Source organism: Chiloscyllium plagiosum, chromosome 11 (assembly GCF_004010195.1).
Source record: "Chiloscyllium plagiosum isolate BGI_BamShark_2017 chromosome 11, ASM401019v2, whole genome shotgun sequence".
NCBI classification, from domain to species: Eukaryota; Metazoa; Chordata; class Chondrichthyes; order Orectolobiformes; family Hemiscylliidae; genus Chiloscyllium; species Chiloscyllium plagiosum.
In genome coordinates this window covers 64,956,798-64,973,872 of record NC_057720.1, presented here as the reverse complement: position 1 = coordinate 64,973,872, position 17,075 = coordinate 64,956,798, and the positions used below count along the sequence as shown (strand labels likewise).

Below are 17,075 nucleotides of genomic sequence, written 5' to 3'. Positions count from 1 at the left end.
ACTGCAAACTGGATGGTAAAGCTTTAACAGATACTCACTTTGCTTTACTCAGGCCAGTCCAGACCAAGCCTCCAGAAAGTATCACATTGTAATTGCACCACAACTGCAAGATCCATGCGAATGAAAACTGTCATAACAATGCCAATTGGAGTGGATCATCTTTTTACCGACAAATCAAAATTGCTTGCTTGAAGTACAAGATGCTTGCACAGTTATTTGAATGTCATCGATCTCATTGTATGGTCGAGTAATTTTTTTGCAATGGTCAGATAAATAGGCTTCTGGGGAATTTTGTAAATCTCTCCCAGATAGATATTGAACTGAGCTTTATATTGCTACAAAAGGAAATGGAATCTATCTTTCAATGAGATAGGAGGTTGTTTTTAAAAAGATATGAAAAACGGTATCAACTTTGTGGTATAAAAACTAGAGTCATATATTAGATGTTAGAAGACTTTGTTTTTGCAGTGTGTAATCAGAGGTCAGGTGTTTAGATATATTTATTTTTTCTAAACAAAATACATGCCAAAATGGCAGGATAGCATCCTTCATTACAATTTCTGATATTCATATGATATGGCCTCACAATCAATGAACTTTTTGTAGACGTGAATCTGAAATGACTTCTGCTTTAAACAAAAATATGGACAGAGATTACTCACTGAATTGGATTACAACAATATTTCAAATGAGTTGAACAAACCTTTCATTTTTCCCCAATTAACCAAAAGTTGTGTTTAAACTATGAATAAATATCCTCCAAACAATGAACATTGTGACAGCAGTCAAATCTCCAAGAGACCTTATCTTAAAACTGGTCGTCAATTCAGAACCAAATACTAATACAATTATTTGCGACAAAATATTTCACAAGATCCCATTCTTGGACATGATCAGCCTTCAAAACAGATATTCCAAAAATAGCATGCATTCATTTATAATACATCTTTGGATCAACAACTGTCATATGAAATGCAATTAGGTGTTTCAACTCTGAACATAAAAGGAGTACATACTGCTCTTCAAAACACTGTTCCCCTTCTAGTTACCTATAATGGCATCTCTCAAATCAAACAGTCCTTTCAGAACATACAGGCTTTGTAGAGGAAAAAACATAGCATTCGTGAAGAAAGGTTTGAGGTGGATTGGTCACTGTTAGTTGGTTGGTGAAAGAAATAAAAATCAGTCAGCACTAATATATGTGCATCTATTGGGAACAAAACGTCGGTTGCTTTTTCCAATAAAACTTTCAGCTTTTGTTTGACAAGGGGAATAAGTAAATGATGTTTGAATATGGAACTTTGGGGAAAAAAATGGTTACCAAAGTGTTCAATTATGGTCTTGAATAATCAAGTTTACCTTTCCAACTAAAATGCCTGCCAACGTGAAGTAACTCTGTACACAGTGAACAAGTGGAAACCCGTACTCTATTATTTTTTGACATGTGTTACAAAAACAATGATTTACCAGAAGCAGTTATTAGAGTTCCAAGCACCAGTGTGGAATTCACTCATCATTCCCTTGCACGTTACAAAATAAATTGAGCATTTTACAGAGCAAAACAATCTGAACAAGTGCAGCTTAGTTCAGCTATACATTTTTTTTTTCCCCAAGAAATGATTAATGAAGTTCACAATCCATATTGGTGAACGCAGAGAAACAATTGGCACTGGAGGACTTTTCAATGCAGAATCAAGAGAAATGTGCAAATACATCACAAAACAAAACTGAGAATTTCTAGTAATTAAAAAAACAGGTCCCTCTAGCTCCGTCCGTTGCCTTTGGTGTGAAGTATATTTAGTACCCAGCCAATCAGGAGAAGCAAGAAGACTCACATGGAAAATGTTCTCCTCACAATCTTTTACAATAAATATTGCTTTCAAATCCCTTTAAATTTTCCTATAGAAATCATTTAATGGATAGCCACCTCTGGTCAGGAAAGAGGGCAGACAAGGCCTATTTTGTTTACCAAAAACACTGCGAAGGACTGCTTAGATTAGTTAACAATGAACAAGATATACTTGGGTGAGTTGGTAAGTCAGGTGCTTTTCTTCTCTACTCATACTTTTCTAGTTGAATAATACAAGGAAGTTGGAGAAAACTGTGCAGTGTAACGGAACCACAAATCGTTCCAGGCCCAGAACAAAAAGCATCTGACCAGTGGTAGGTATGAATCAGTTTTCAGGATAATAATGGTGGAATTGTTGCAGGCCTCAATAATGAAAAGCATTTTTCTGGACTCTACATTTGTGGTCTGTGCATTTGAAGCCTAACCACTATTGAAATGTTCACTGTTTTGGAATGGAGGATGAAGACACAGCAAAATGTGTTCAGATTTTACTTATCATTCATTTCGATTTTTAGGCTTCCAATCCAAAATTTCGATCTTCAGAATAAAACAAAAAAATGTAATAATGTATGAATTTGAAATGTCACTTGTAATAAGTAGTCATATTTTAACATTTCTGCAGTTAGTGGATTCAAAGTTCAAATCCAATATTCACAACACTGACATTTTAATGTCATTTTAATGTCAAGATGCAGTGTGCCCCTTGAAGTACTCACTTTTGGTACTTTACTACATTAGGACAGGAACAGGCAAGTTGTATTATTCAACTAGAACAACATAAGATTAGACAAAATGAAAAAATATGATCAAGCCTCCAAGATTTTCAATTCTGAATTCCAACTCTAACAGTGAATCCAAGTACAAAACTTAGTTTTAGTAATTTCATATATAATGTGCTGACATCAAGAATCCTACTTCCATTTCCAATGTGATTAGTCAGTTTACCTCAGTTGGACTGGCCATGAGAGTATTTTAATGATTGCAGTGTTAAGAGCAGAAACACTGGTCAAAGTTCTCTGTGCAGTCTTGAGTATCCAGACCAACATTCTGCATGAGGTACCAAAAAATGAAAGACATCCATGGAAATTTGGGTTAGCATCTTCAGCATGACAAAGACAACATTTTTTAAAAAAGGCATGTGAAATTCAAACACCAATACAAAATCATTGTACATTGTTCAACAATGATATGTTCCTCTCAAGTTTTTTGGATATAGCCCAATAAGCAGTTAACATTTCGAGCACTATCAATTTTGACGATGCTCTACTCTCAAAAACCAGTTTCAGCACAGTTACTTCAGCTAGATTTTCGTGACTTTAGGATATGCTGAAAGGTGAATAACATCACCTTTCCTTGTCAATGGAAATTACTAAATGCCTTCCAAAATGGTCTGAAATAAGGAACTTGGAGGGTTTACAATGGGCAGAGGGGATGGAATGCTGGCCTTTAATCTCCCTCCAAATACACAGATTGCTAAACTAAGAAATGATCATCTTCCTTGACATTTGTATTTTCAGTGAAATAAAAGAATACACTTGCCAACTGCCTTCTCTGCACGTGCAACATTTTAAGGCCTTACAATTCAGTAGTCAAGTCTCATTTATCCTCAGTTTCTACAGGGGATTTTGAGAGGCCGGGCGGGGGAATAAATGTGTGATAAGAGAGAAAGAATTAATATGAATTAAAGATCTAAAACGCCTTCCCCTCCAGTCAGTACTTAATTTTGAGCATCCCTCCTATCCATGATGCAGATGGTGGTTGCTTAATACAGTATGTATAGCATTAAATTGGCATTTGTCCTGTGATTAGTGATTCTCAGGAGAACATCCAGCTTAATGACCAAAATTTAAGACAGTTCAGGAAGCAGGCACTCTGGTGTAAGAGAAACATTCATTTGGTTGATGAAAGGTGCAGCTGCATTCAGACGGAAATGTTCCACAGATCACATCCACTATGAGTGCAAACGACACGTCCAGGAACGTGGCTTCACCAAGTCCAAGAAAGAGGGCTGAAAAGACGAAATACAATTTATTTTCAAAAAAAAAACAGTTGGAGAATATTAAATGTGACTGTAACAATAAAAGATTCTAGTAAAGCTTTTCAACACTATGGTTGACTCTATCAAACACTTTGGTATAAATATACTGTCACTTACTAAAACTCTGATTAAAGTATTTCAATTTTTGCTTTCTTTGTTTGCAAAATCCAGTCAAACTGCAACCCACACTCTTGCATCCTCAGTATTCTTATAAAATGTTTGAGTACATTATTAGAAGAAAAATTATCAAGTTCATTTTTGCACACAGACTTACATTAGTAAGGGGACAGTGCTGCTGGGCATACCATTCTTGCGAATATAGACACACCAACATGCCTTGGCCCAGAAACAATGATGTCCACATCACCACGTTCCACACAGGACCTTTCCGGCGATCATGCAGTACAAAATTGAATGCCACTAACAAGAAGAGATATCCATTAACACTTGGCAGGAACTTTAATAATCAAGACAGTAATTACTGACCATCAGGTGCAAGTTGTTAACTACCTGCACAGAATAATATCATTACCTTTGTTTGCTTCTGCACAGAAATCAGATTGTTTGAAACAAGTGAATTGCTGAACAATCAATGTTGTTCTCACATCATGGCCTCATACACCTCCCATTCTACCATTGCCATAAAGCCAGGATATCAAGCTTGGCACAATGAAGATTACAAAGGGCATGCCAGGAGCAGCACAAGGTACACCTGAAAATGAGGTGTCAACTTGGTGAATCTGCCAAACAAGACTACTTGCATGCCAAACAGCATAAGCACCAAGTAATCAACAAAGCTAAGCGATTCCATAACCATTGGATCAGATGCAAGTTTTGCACACCTGAAACATCCAGTCATGAATGGTAGCGGTCAATTAAAAAGTTCCTGGAAGAGCAGGATCCACACTTATCCCCAGCCACAATGCTGGGGGAACCCAGAACATCAACGCAAAAGATAAAGCTGAAGGATTTGTAACAAATCTTCACTCAGAACTGCCAAACAGATGATCCATTTGTCTCCTTCAGTGGTCCCCAGTCTTCAGCAAATTCAACTCAGGCCACATGAAATCAAGAAATGATTGGAGTCATTTGAAAGGCTGAGTCCTGACAACATTCCAGCAATAGTCCCATAGACTTGTATTCCAGAACCTGCCACATCCCAGGCAAGCTTTTCCCTGCAGCTACACCAGTATCTACTTAGCAATGGAGGAAAACATGCTCGCTATGTCGTCTACTTAAAAAAAACTGGACAAATCCAACTTGGATAATTACCGCCTCATTAATCTACTCTCAATCAGTTCCATTAAGCAGCACTTGCTCAGCAATAACCTGCTCACTGACACCAGTTTGAGTTCTGCTTGGGTCACTCAGCTCCTGACCTCAACAGCTTTGGTTCAAATATGGACAAGGAAGCTGAATTGCAGATGTGAGGTGAGAATGACCGTCTTTAGCATCAAGGCCACATTTGAAGAGTGTGACATCAAGCAGCCCTGGAATCAATGGGAACTCACGAGGAAAACTCTGCTAGCTTGTGCCGTACATGGCACATAGTAAGATGGCTCTGGTTGTTGAAGATCAGTTATCTCAGCTTCAGGTCACGACTTCATGAGTTCTTCAGCCTTATGTCTTCGGCTCATCTTCCTTCAGCTGCTTCAATGACCGTCTCCCAGCCAAAGGTAAGAAGTGGGGATGTTCGCTGATGATTGTACAATGTTCAGCACCATTCAGGATTCAGGTACTGAAGCAGCCCATGCTCAAATACAACAAGGTTTGGACAATATCCAGGCTTGGGCTGACAAGCGACAAAAGCATCAACACTAGAAAAATATTATCTCCAGGAAGAGACAGAAACAATCTAACCATCACCCCATAACAGTCACTATCACCAGTGGAACCCCACTATTATCCTGGTGGTTACTGTTGACCAGAAAATGAATGTGAATAGCCGTTTAAATATAGTGGCTACAAGAGTAGGTCAGAGGCTGGGTATCCTGCAGCAAATAACTCTCCTTCCTCTCCAAAGCCTACTCACTATCTACAAGTGAAGTCAGATTTGTGATGAACCCCATATAACTAGATGAGTACAGCTCCAACACAAAAAGCTGACATCATTCAGACAAACTGGCCCAGTCGACTGGCATCCTCAAACATCCACTCCCTCCACCACCGATGTTACATAGCAGCAGCCTGTACTATCTACAAAACACACAGCAGAAACTCACCAAAAGCTCCTTTGAAAGCACCTTCCAAATACGTGACCATTTCCATTTGAAGGACAAAGGCAACAGACAGATGGAAACATCACCTCCTACAAACACTCTTCCAAGCCACTCACTACCCTGACTTTGAAATATATCATTGTTCCATTCGTGCCATTGTGTAAAACTCCTGAAATCTTTTCACGAATAACATTGTTGGTTTTCCATTAGTACTGCAGAAGTTCAAGAGAGCAGCTTACCACCAAGGGCAACTAGAGATTATACTAAAGGCTTGTCTAGGCACTAATCCCGATATCCTATAAATTAATTTTAAAAACTTGCAAGATTGTGATAGTATAAACTGAAGTTTTAAGATACCGAGATGAATCAGGTTCTCACTGGTACCAAGAGGTCTTGCTGGGAATATTAGGCATGAATATTGATGAAGGACAGAATTAAAAAACAAACTTCAATAAACTTTAGTCTGCAGACTACTGTAATATATTCAATAATATGCTTAACATCATCATAAATAATCAGGGCTTTGTATGACTGAACACTACACTCATAAGCAAAATCAAAAAATACTTACTTCCAAAGCACATGAACAGACAGAACAGGACTGGATAGAAGAACCCAAAGCAAATTGCCAGTACATACTCATGAACTACTGCAGATACTGTGAAGACGGACAACATAGCAGCAGCCCTAAACCGGTGAGTGAATAACTGTAAACAGATAAAATTCAAAAGGGTTAAGTCAGAAATTTGAAAACCTCAAGTTTCAAGAGCTGTGAATGCACAAAAAGTTAGAAGAACAGCCATAGACTCTGCTGGCCAACATAATTCACAGACAATCCAGGGATTACCTGTTCAGTCCCTGAAAGGCTTGTAACCTACCCAAAATTCAATTAATTTAAATTATTAAACCATTTGATTCCATTGGAAAGCCCAAGTTACTCTTCCAAACAATGCTATTTACTACATCACCCAACACTGCAGGGTAACACAAATGCTAAGAACTCTGTCTAGCACTTTCCAATCTATGCCAGGTCTGCTACTTTCAACTGACAGTGTACAACTTTTGAACTAGCATACATAATTTCAAATTGAAATATATTTAAAATGTGTGTACTCTAAAAGTTTGAAATATCATAATATTAAAAACGTTTCTAAATGTTTTAGTTCTTTTAACTCAAGTAACTCAGCTGAACTTTACTGTATTACCAGATCAGATATAAATGCATATTTTCAGTACTTATAAATTAAGTCCAATTTTAAAACCAACATGTCAATATAGTCACATAGCACAGCATTCTTCAGTTTGGCTATGTGATGATCATTATCCATGTGGGCTGACATGTGCTAGTTCTAGATTGGAAGCTTCAGCTATGACCAACTATCTGAACTTTTGACACTTTAATGCCATACAATCGGAGCTCATGCTGCCAGGTGCCTTAAAAAAGAAAATCTATTTTGCTATCAAATTCAGAACATTTGTGGTGCCAAATTCACAGTATCAGCCTAAACCAAGCAAATGACTGATATTCAGTAATAATTTACAGTAGTCAGAGCACGTGATGCTGGAAAATCACAGACGCTCAAGCAGCATCCAAGGAACAGGAAAATTGACATTTCAGGCATAAGCCCTTTACACTAATCTGCTTAAACAAACTAAGGTGCAAGTCCAATAGTGATCAGTCAGGAATTTGAAGTAAAATGTATGAAAGTCAATTTTCTCCAAAATTACTGTCAATTTTTATATTTCCAAACACTAAAAACCAAATGATACTGTGAAGACGGACAATGTAGCAGCAACCCTAATCCGGTGAGCGAATAACTATAAATAGATAAAATTCAACAGAATTAAGTAGAATAATGTCTCAGTGACAGAGCATGGGGAAAAGAAACAAAATTACAGTTCTTTTAGAATAAGAGTCATAGAAATGTACAGCATGGAAACAGACCCTTCGGTCCAACCCGTCCATGCCAACCACAAATCCCAACCCATTCTAGTCCCACTTGCCAGCAGCCGGCCCATATTTCTCCAAACCCCTCCTCTTCCTATACTCATCCAAATGCCTTTTAAATGTTGCAATTGTACCAGCCTCCTCTGGCAGCTCATTCCATACACGTACCACCCTCTGTATGAAAACGTTGTCCCTTAGGTCCCTTTTATATCTTTCCCCTCTCACCATAAACCTATGCCCTCTAGTTCTGGACTCCCTGACCCCAGGGAAAATACTTTCCCTATTTACCCTAACCATGCCCCTCAATTTTGTAAATCTCTATAAAGGTCACCCCTCAGCCTCCGACACTCCAAGGAAAACAGCCTCAGCCTTTTCAGCCTCTCCCTGTAGCTCAAATCCTCCAACCCTGGCAACATCCTTGTAAATCTTTTCTGAACCCTTTCAAGTTTCACAACACCTTTCCAATAGGAAGGAGATCAGATTTGCACGTAATATTCCAACAGTGGCCTAACCGATGTCCTGTACAGCCGCAACATGACCTCCCAACTTCTGTACTCAATACTCTGACCAATAAAAGAAAGCATACCAAACGCCTTCTTCACTATCCTATCTACCTGCGACTCCACTTTCAAGGAGCTATGAACCTGCACTCCAAGGTCTCTTTGTTCAGCAACCCTCCATAGGACTTTACTATTAAGTGTATAAGTCCTGCTAAGATTTGCTTTCCCAAAATGCGGCACCTCGCATTTATCTGAATGAAACTCCATCTACCATTTCTCAGCCTATTGGCCCAGCTGATCAAGATTCTGTTGTAATCTGAGGTAACGCTCTTCACTGTCCACTACACCTCCAATTTTGGTGTCATCTGCAAACTTACTAACTGTACCCTTTATGCTCACATCCAAATCATTTATATAAATGACGGAAAATAGAGGACCCAGCACCATTCCTTGTGGCACTCCACTGGTCACAGGCCTCCAGTCTGAAAAAAACCCTCCACCACCACCCTCTGTCTTCTACCTTTGAGCCAGTTCTGTATCCAAATGGCAAGTTCTCCCTGTATTCTGCGAGATCTAACCTTGCTAATCAGTCTCCCATGGGGAACCTTGTCGAATGCCTTACTGAAGTCCATACAGATCACATCTACTGCTCTGCCCTCATCAATCCTCTTTGTTACTTCTTCAAAAAACTCAATCCAGTTTGTGAGATATGATTTCCCACACATAAAGCCATGCTGACTATCCCTAATCAGTCCTTGCCTTTCCAAATCGTTGTACACCTTGTCCCTCAGGATTCCCTCCAACAACTTGCCCACCACCGACATCAGGTTCAGTTGTATTTAAGTATGTCACACAATAAAGATTCCATAAAAAATAGCTGTGCTTCAGACTCCTGCATTATTCTATGGGACCCCAGAACAAAATTCCCAATATCTTAATGCTTCAAACAATGGTTATTAAGAAGAAATTTAAGCGCAGCCTTTGTTCTGCTAGTTAGAATTGAGCATTAGAAATCAAAGCAAAACAAGCCAGTGGCATAGTGGTTCAGTGGTTAGCATTGCTGCCTCTCAGTGCCAGAGACCTGGGTTTGATTCCACCCTCAGGCGACTGTGTGGAGCTTAGATATTGTCGAAGTGCCTGCTTGATTTCTTCTGGATGCTCCAGTTTCCTCCTACAGTCCAAAATTGCCCGTAGTATCCAGAGATGTGCAGGTTAGGTGGATTAGCCAAAGAAAATCCAGGGTTACAAGGAGAGGGTAGAGGGTTTGAGTGGGATGGCCTTCAGAGGGTTGGTGTGGATTTAAAATGGCCTGCTTCCACACTTTAAGGATTCTATGATTCTAAGTGAATCCAGATTCTGAGAGTGACTTTCCCAAGTTTCACGCTGCAGAACAAAAGCAGTCTGAAAAGTTGACTTTGAATGATATTTTTGATAGCTTTCTGTTGAGGGCTAGCTAGTGTGAAAAATCTAAGAATTGTAATTTGTTTCTTCCCCTCAACTCTTCAGGGAATTTTCTCAGTTAAATCCAATGGCTTGAAATAGCTCCTCACCCAGAGAAAATCCTTATATGCATAATAGTACAGCCAATCATGGACAACTACATTCCAGGTCCGGTAGTAATTTGCAAATGATGTGGAATTCCACCAGTCCTGAAAGGAAATGAAGAAAGCAAAGTTAGTTTAATAAAATAAAAGGAAAATTCCACATACATTAATCCTGATTTTAACTGAAATCAATCAATAAATTTACCTAGATGCTGCAAGTTAACAGATTTACAGAGGTACATTTTTCATGATAAATACTTCTCCCAGTCTGTGCTTGGAAACAGCTTGCAAATAAATATTCTGCATAAAGTCATCCGACAACATACAACCAGAAGAAAATGTTTGGATTTGGGATGCAGTTCATCCTCGAAGTCCATCTCCTAATTTAGCCCACCTCCCTTCACCTTGCTAATCTTCACTCAACAGCACCACTAAAATCCCACAAAAAAAAGCTCGGAAACAGGAGTCAGCAGCTGTATCCTGACAATGTATTTAATTATACACTATACAAATGTTTATAGAAAAATTTATCCTTTCTGGCACCTTTGTCAGTTGCAGGAAGCCCAGGAGAAGTTGCTTACTGAGATGAGGAGAAGTTTCTTCACTCAGAGCAATGAGCCTGTGGAATTCTCTGCCACAGAAAGTAGTTGAGGCCAAAACACAAATGTTTTCAGGAAGGAGTTGGATATATGTCTCAGGGTTAAAGGGATCAAGGGCGTGGGGATAAAGTGGAATAGGATATTGAGTTGGATGATCAGCCACAATCATATTTAATAGCAGAGCAGGCTCAAAGGGCATCTGCTCCTAAGTTTCTGCCATCAGTATTTTTCTGCCAGCCTTTGTAAAATGCCATATGATGATCAGAGTTTGTTTGCATATTTTTTTTTTCTTTATTACTAAAGGCAGAGAGAAGCAAAAGTCTTCAGTTTTAAAAATAAACATATTTTCTGGTACTTTTTGACTACACCACAGCTATCATTAACAACATGCACATCACCATTTGTGGACATCAACCTTGGTTAACAACAAATGGAAAATGTGCATAATATCTGGAATAGCAGGGATAATAGATACTTTTTTTAAAACAAAGTGATTAAACTGCACATTGTACTCAGTTGTGTTGCACTCCAGAAGCACAACAGAATTCATCTATAGTAGTTCAAGACTATTGTGAAATAAGTGGCACTTAGATAATCAAAAAATATACCCTTCAGAGGAGTGGCTTCTATCAAAGATGAAAACCACATCAAGATGTACCTGGTGGATTTTAAAAAATTAATTTAAAAGGATACCTTGTAGAACATCCTGTCAGCAAACTGCAACATTTCAGCAAAGGCATTGAGCCAGCAGTGCAGGAATGCAAAGAAGGCAAGGAATAGTACCAACACACCTGAAACACAAATAAAAAACAAAGTTTCGGGTAGTTCTAAAAATTAGCCATGTTGTGATAAATAGAAAAAAATCTCAATATTAGATCTTTTGCCAATTCATGTTTTACTGAAGAGCAATCCCTGAACTTCACAAGCTGCTAAATTAAGAAAAAAAACAAAGAAAAAGATTAATTTCAGTCAAATGGAGGTACAGAAAACAAAGCTTTCCAGGCAATAGAAAGAATACTGCTCAAAGATCTGCACCAGACGCGTTCTATAAAATGAGCTGCTGAAAGTCTCTGCGCGACTTCAAAATCTCCAAACAGTACTCAAATGACTAGTGTGAACTTTCACACTTGCGCTTAGTACTCTAAACTAAATATCAGCGCCATCTGAATCAGCCTGCAGAAGAGGTTTTCCAACTTAGAGCTTAGTCCACACTATATTAACATGCTTTGTTGAAATAGTTTAAAAGGAGGCCTGATCTGCTCGAGTGGTCTAAATACATTACTGCACCAGTGTCCTCAATTAATTGTGTTTCATGATGTATTCATTGCATCATTCAAAACAAGCACTTCCTGCAGTATGCTCTATGTTTCCACTTTCAGCATCAGAGTGTAAGGATGGTCCATACCTGGCAAAATGGAGTTGAAGATGCAAAGAACGAGGACTTTCAAGCTGAATGGCTCCTTGCTGATGTTTCGAAACAAAGGAATACAGAGTCGGACGAAGATATAGTAAGCATAAAACAGACAGCCCAGAACCTGAAAAACCAAAAAGATAATTTAGGACGAAAGAGCCCAGGGAGAGAATAGGGCCATTTAAAAATCAATGTGGCCATCTATACATGGAACCACAGGAGATGGGGGTGAGATACTAAATTAATACTTTGTGTCAGTATTTACTGTGGAGAACAACATGGAAGCCAGGGAACTTGGGGAAATAGATAGCGATGGCTTGAAAAGAGTTCATATGACAAGAGGTGGTGCTGGGGTCTTAAAATGCCTAAGAGGTAGATACATCCCTGGGACCTGAACTGTATAGGAAGCTAAGGAAGAAACTGCCAAGCCCTTTGGGGAGATATTTGTATCACTGACAGCAACGGGGGAGGTGCCAGAAGACTAGAGGTTGGATAATGTGATGCCATTCTAGAAGATAGGCATCAAGGAAAAGCCAGAGAACTACAGACCAGTAAGCCTGGCAGCAATAGTGGGTAAGTCAATGGAGAAGATTCTGAAGGACAGGACTTATATGCATTTGGAAAGGCAAGGACTGATTGGGATCATCAACATGGCTTTGTGTGAAATCGTGTATCACTAACTTGATTGAGTTTTTTTTTTGAAAAGGTGACAAAGAAGATTGATGAAGACAGAACAGTAGCCATTGTCTATGTGGCCTACGGCAAAGTGTTCAAAAAGGTTCCATGCTGGTTAGCAAGGTTAGATCACATGGAATCTGGGGGATCTGGCCAACTGGATATAAAATTGGCTTGAAGGTAGAATACAGAGGGTGCTGTTAGAGGATTGCTTTTCAGACTAGAGGCCTGTGACCAGTAATGTGCCACAGGAATCTGTGCTGGGTCCACTACTTATTGTCACTTAGATAATTGATTTGGATGTGAATATGAGGAGGTATGGTTACTAAGTTTGCAGATGACATTAAAACAGGTCATCTTGTAGACGGTGAAGGTTACCTCAGAGTACCACAGGACTTTGATCAGTTGGGCCAATGGGGCATGGAATAGCAGATGGAGTTTAATTTAGATAAATGTGAGGTGTTGCTTTTTTGTCATGGCAAATCATGGTAGGACTTCTACAATTAATCATAGGGCCCTGGGGAGTCCTGCTGAACAAAGAGACCTGGGGTTGCAAGTGTACAAGTGAAGTGTACAAGTGTACAAGTGCAAGTGTTAAAGTGAAGTCTCAGGTAGACAGGGTAGTGAAGGCATTTGCCTCATTTGCCTTCATTGGTCAGAACATTGAGTATAAGAGTTGGGATGTCATGTTGCGGTTGTACAGGACATTGGTGAGGTCACTTTTAGAAAACTGCATACAATTCTAGTTGCTCTTCTATAAGAATGATGTTGTTAAACTTTAGAGACTGCAGAAAAGATTTACAAATATATTGTCAGGACCAGAGATTTGAGTTATACGGAAAGGCTGAGTAGGCTTGGATATTTTGTCCTTGGAGCAGAGGTTGAGGGCTGACCTTATAGAAGTTTATAAAACCATGAGGGGCATGGACAGGATGAATAGCTGCTGTCTTTTTGTTAGGATGTGGGGGGACCCAAAACTAGAGGGCATAGGTTCAAGATGAGGGGGAAAGATTTAAAGTTATCCCTCAGATCAGTTTTATCTCACAGTGGTGTGTGTATAGAACAAGCTGCCAGAGGAAGTGGTGGAGGTGGATACAATTACAAATTTAAAAGGCATCAGAATAGGTATATGAATGGGAAGGGTTTAGAGTGATTGTAATGAGGTCAGCCAGATGGATCTCAAATATCAGTTCCCTGATTGGGGCTTTTAACCTGGTCCAAACAGGGAGCCCTGGCTGACAGACAAACAGAGGTTCTGTTCACTCAGCACCGATTCTGAGGAAGTCAGACCAGTGTCAAGTACAATGCATGTATAAACAAGGGGGGGGGGGGGGTTCTTGGTGACGGGATACCGGCCTCTGTGGAGTTATTTCAGATGACATGGCCATGCTAGGAAACAAAACAGGTCAGATTGGGATGTGTGATCGGTGCAGAGGAGTTGGCCAAAGAGTCTTTTTCTATGCTGTATCACTATTATTTGGAGGTCTTAAAAAAACAAAATATTTCCACACAGCAATCCAGGGTCACAACAGAAAGAAATACATCTGTCTCATTAATGTGTCCAAGTCATATCAGAGTCAGTACTGCACTGAAATCTTCAAGAGACAGATTTGCATTTTTAATCACCTTGTCATTTCTCATAGATACAGTACAAAGCTGCACACAAATTACTATGAAATACAAACAATTCAGTAGACAAATAGCTGGCCCTGCACAGCAAAATCCACAAATAGCACAAAGACATAACCTAGAATGTCAATTCTGTTTTTCTCACTACAGAATCTGCAGAGCTGAATATTTCTCACATTTTCACTTGCCATTTCATATTTCTAATAGTTGCAGCATCTTATTTTAAGACTAACTGCAAGTTCATTTATAGGGGTGGAAGATGCAAAGGTTGGCCATCATGTGGGGATAATTCCCTGTTCATGTTGTAAAGATTTTGACAGGGTAAAGAAGGATACTCTGTTTCTACGAGTTGGTACATCAGTAACTAAGGGTTACAATTTAATTTTGGTCAGCAAGATAGTTAGGAGTGAGAGAAGGAGAAACTGCTTTCTTCAATTGTTAGGATTTGGAATGCACTGCCTGGAAGAGTGGTGGAGGCAGATTTCATAGATGGTTACAAAAGAGAGCTGAGTACTGAAGAGAGCTTTGGAGGCAGGGCTGGACATTGGGATTATCTGGGTAACTCTTCCATGAGTCGTTGCACACATGAATCGAATGACCTTCTGGAATACTGTTAAATTCTCCAATTCGAAGGGCAAAACAGAGATCAGAGATGCCCAAATACCTGCCAACTTCCAACTGCCACCAGATAGACCTCTATTGCAGTACATCATTGAAGTTCACTCCATTACAGAAATATCACCCAGCGTGTCAGAAATTACTTGGCTTTAAAAAATTTTACCTGAGCAAATTTTGTAGCAACGTAGCTCCACCTAATTGTAGGATTCCTGCATTAAGAAAAATTCAGCAAATATCATAATAGCTTGTTTATTGAAATACACAATTCCTGCTCACATTAAAAGGAACAGAGTTTGGTTTGTAATATAAAATCATAGGTTCTGCAGTTATTCTGCAGTCTCAAGTCATGATTTAAAACAGATTTATAAATCACTGGGTGTCCTTGTGCATGAATCACAGAAGGTTGGTCTGCAGGTACAACAGGTAATTAGTAAGGCAAATGGAATTTTGTCCTTCACTGCTAAAGGAATTGAGTTTAAAAGCAGGAAGGTGGTGTTGCAACTGTACGGGGTGGTAAGGCCACACCTGGAATACTGCGTGCAGTTTTGGTCTCCTTACTTGAGAAAGGATGTACTGGCACTACAGGGGGTGCAGAGGAGGTTCACTAGGTTGATTTCAGAGTTGAAGGGGTTGGTTTGTGAAGACAGACCAAGTAGACTGGGATTATATTCATTGGAATTCAGTAGGAATGGAGGGGTGGGGGCTTATAGAAACAGAATTATGAAGGGAATGGATAAGATAGATGTAGAGAGGATGTTTCCACTGGCAGGTGAAACTAGAACAAGAGGGCATTGCCTCAAAATAGTGGGGGAGCAGATTTAGGATTGAATTGAGAAAAAAACTTCTTCACCCAGAGGGTTGTGCATCTATGGAATTCCCTGCCCAGCGAAGTAGTTGATGCTACTTCAGTAAATACTTTTAAAGCAGAGTAAGATTTTTTTTTGAATAATGAAGGAATTAAGGATTATGGTGAGAGGGCGGGTAAGTGGAGCTGAGGCCATGAAAAGATCAGCCATGATTTTATTGAATGGCAGAGCAGGCTCAAAGGGCCAGGTGGCCTACTTCTAGTTCCTACATTCTTATGTACAGCTCACCAATAATTAAGCTGGTCCCAGCTTCCTCTATTCAGGACACAGGCTTGAAACAATGCCTACATCTGCATTCCATTGCATCAAATAAAACAAGTGGAGGAGAGGATCAGGCTTCATGATGATGAAAAAAAAAGACGTTGCATCAGTGTAAATCCAAAAAAAAAGCTAGGCTATTGTACAGTAAATCTTTGGTGTCTACAAACCTTTCAGGGTTTTAAACACTGAGCCTAATGTCACAATGCTGTCATTTTAAGAGGTTATTTAGTCCTGGCTTTCTACTTGAAGAAAGATTGTAAGGCAGTAGTGATGAGCTGTCTTGAAGAAAGTAAACAATTTGAGGTGCCTTGGGTTTTTTTTTAAAAGAAGAAAGTTGGAACAATAGAATCAGCCTGGGTTTGGCCAGCTCTCTCAGACTAGGCTTCCTAGTTTTCTTTTAGATTTTAGTTTTAACCAGAAGCCTTTGGGATCTCAAAAGAGTTGGAAGCTTCAGTGAATGACACCTAGCTGCTACACATGACTCTTGATTTTTTCCCCCTCCTGGAATGGTGGACTGCATGGGAGAATGTGTGTTTGAATTTGTCTTTTTGCCAAGGGATGTGTTTATGGGAACAGTTAATTAGTAATAGGTATTAGATCTATTATTCAGTTAAGTTTTCCAATAGGACCAACCAACCCAACCACCCTGTGGCTCAAACCGACCGACTCCCACAGCTACCTGGACTACACCTCCTCCCATCCTGCTCCCTGTAAAAACGCCATCCCATTCTCCCAATTCCTTCGACTCCGCCGCATCTGCTCCCAGGAGGACCAGTTCCAAAAACGCACAACCCAGATGGCCTCCTTCTCCAAGGACCGCAATTTCCCCCCCGACGTGGTCGACGATGCCCCCCACCGCATCTCTTCCACTTCCCGCTCCTCCGCCCCTGAACCCCGCCCCTCCAACCGTCACCAGGA

General features: G+C 39.7%; 1 protein-coding gene across 5 annotated transcripts in view; it reads right to left on the bottom strand.

Annotated features, from left to right (window-relative positions):
- Window positions 1–482: 482 nt before the first annotated feature.
- soat1 (sterol O-acyltransferase 1) overlaps window positions 483–17,075 on the bottom strand; it is a 105,608-nt gene continuing 89,015 nt past the window's right edge. For all 5 annotated transcript variants that reach the window (XM_043699579.1, XM_043699578.1, XM_043699581.1 and 2 more), the window contains 7 exons: window positions 15,194–15,239; window positions 12,103–12,232; window positions 11,391–11,488; window positions 10,105–10,203; window positions 6,678–6,813; window positions 4,162–4,307; window positions 483–3,857 (listed from right to left, as the gene is read on the bottom strand). In XM_043699579.1, coding sequence (XP_043555514.1) covers window positions 3,801–3,857; window positions 4,162–4,307; window positions 6,678–6,813; window positions 10,105–10,203; window positions 11,391–11,488; window positions 12,103–12,232; window positions 15,194–15,239 — 712 coding nt within the window. In that variant the 3' untranslated portion in view covers window positions 483–3,800. The remainder of the gene's footprint in view (window positions 3,858–4,161; window positions 4,308–6,677; window positions 6,814–10,104; window positions 10,204–11,390; window positions 11,489–12,102; window positions 12,233–15,193; window positions 15,240–17,075) is intronic.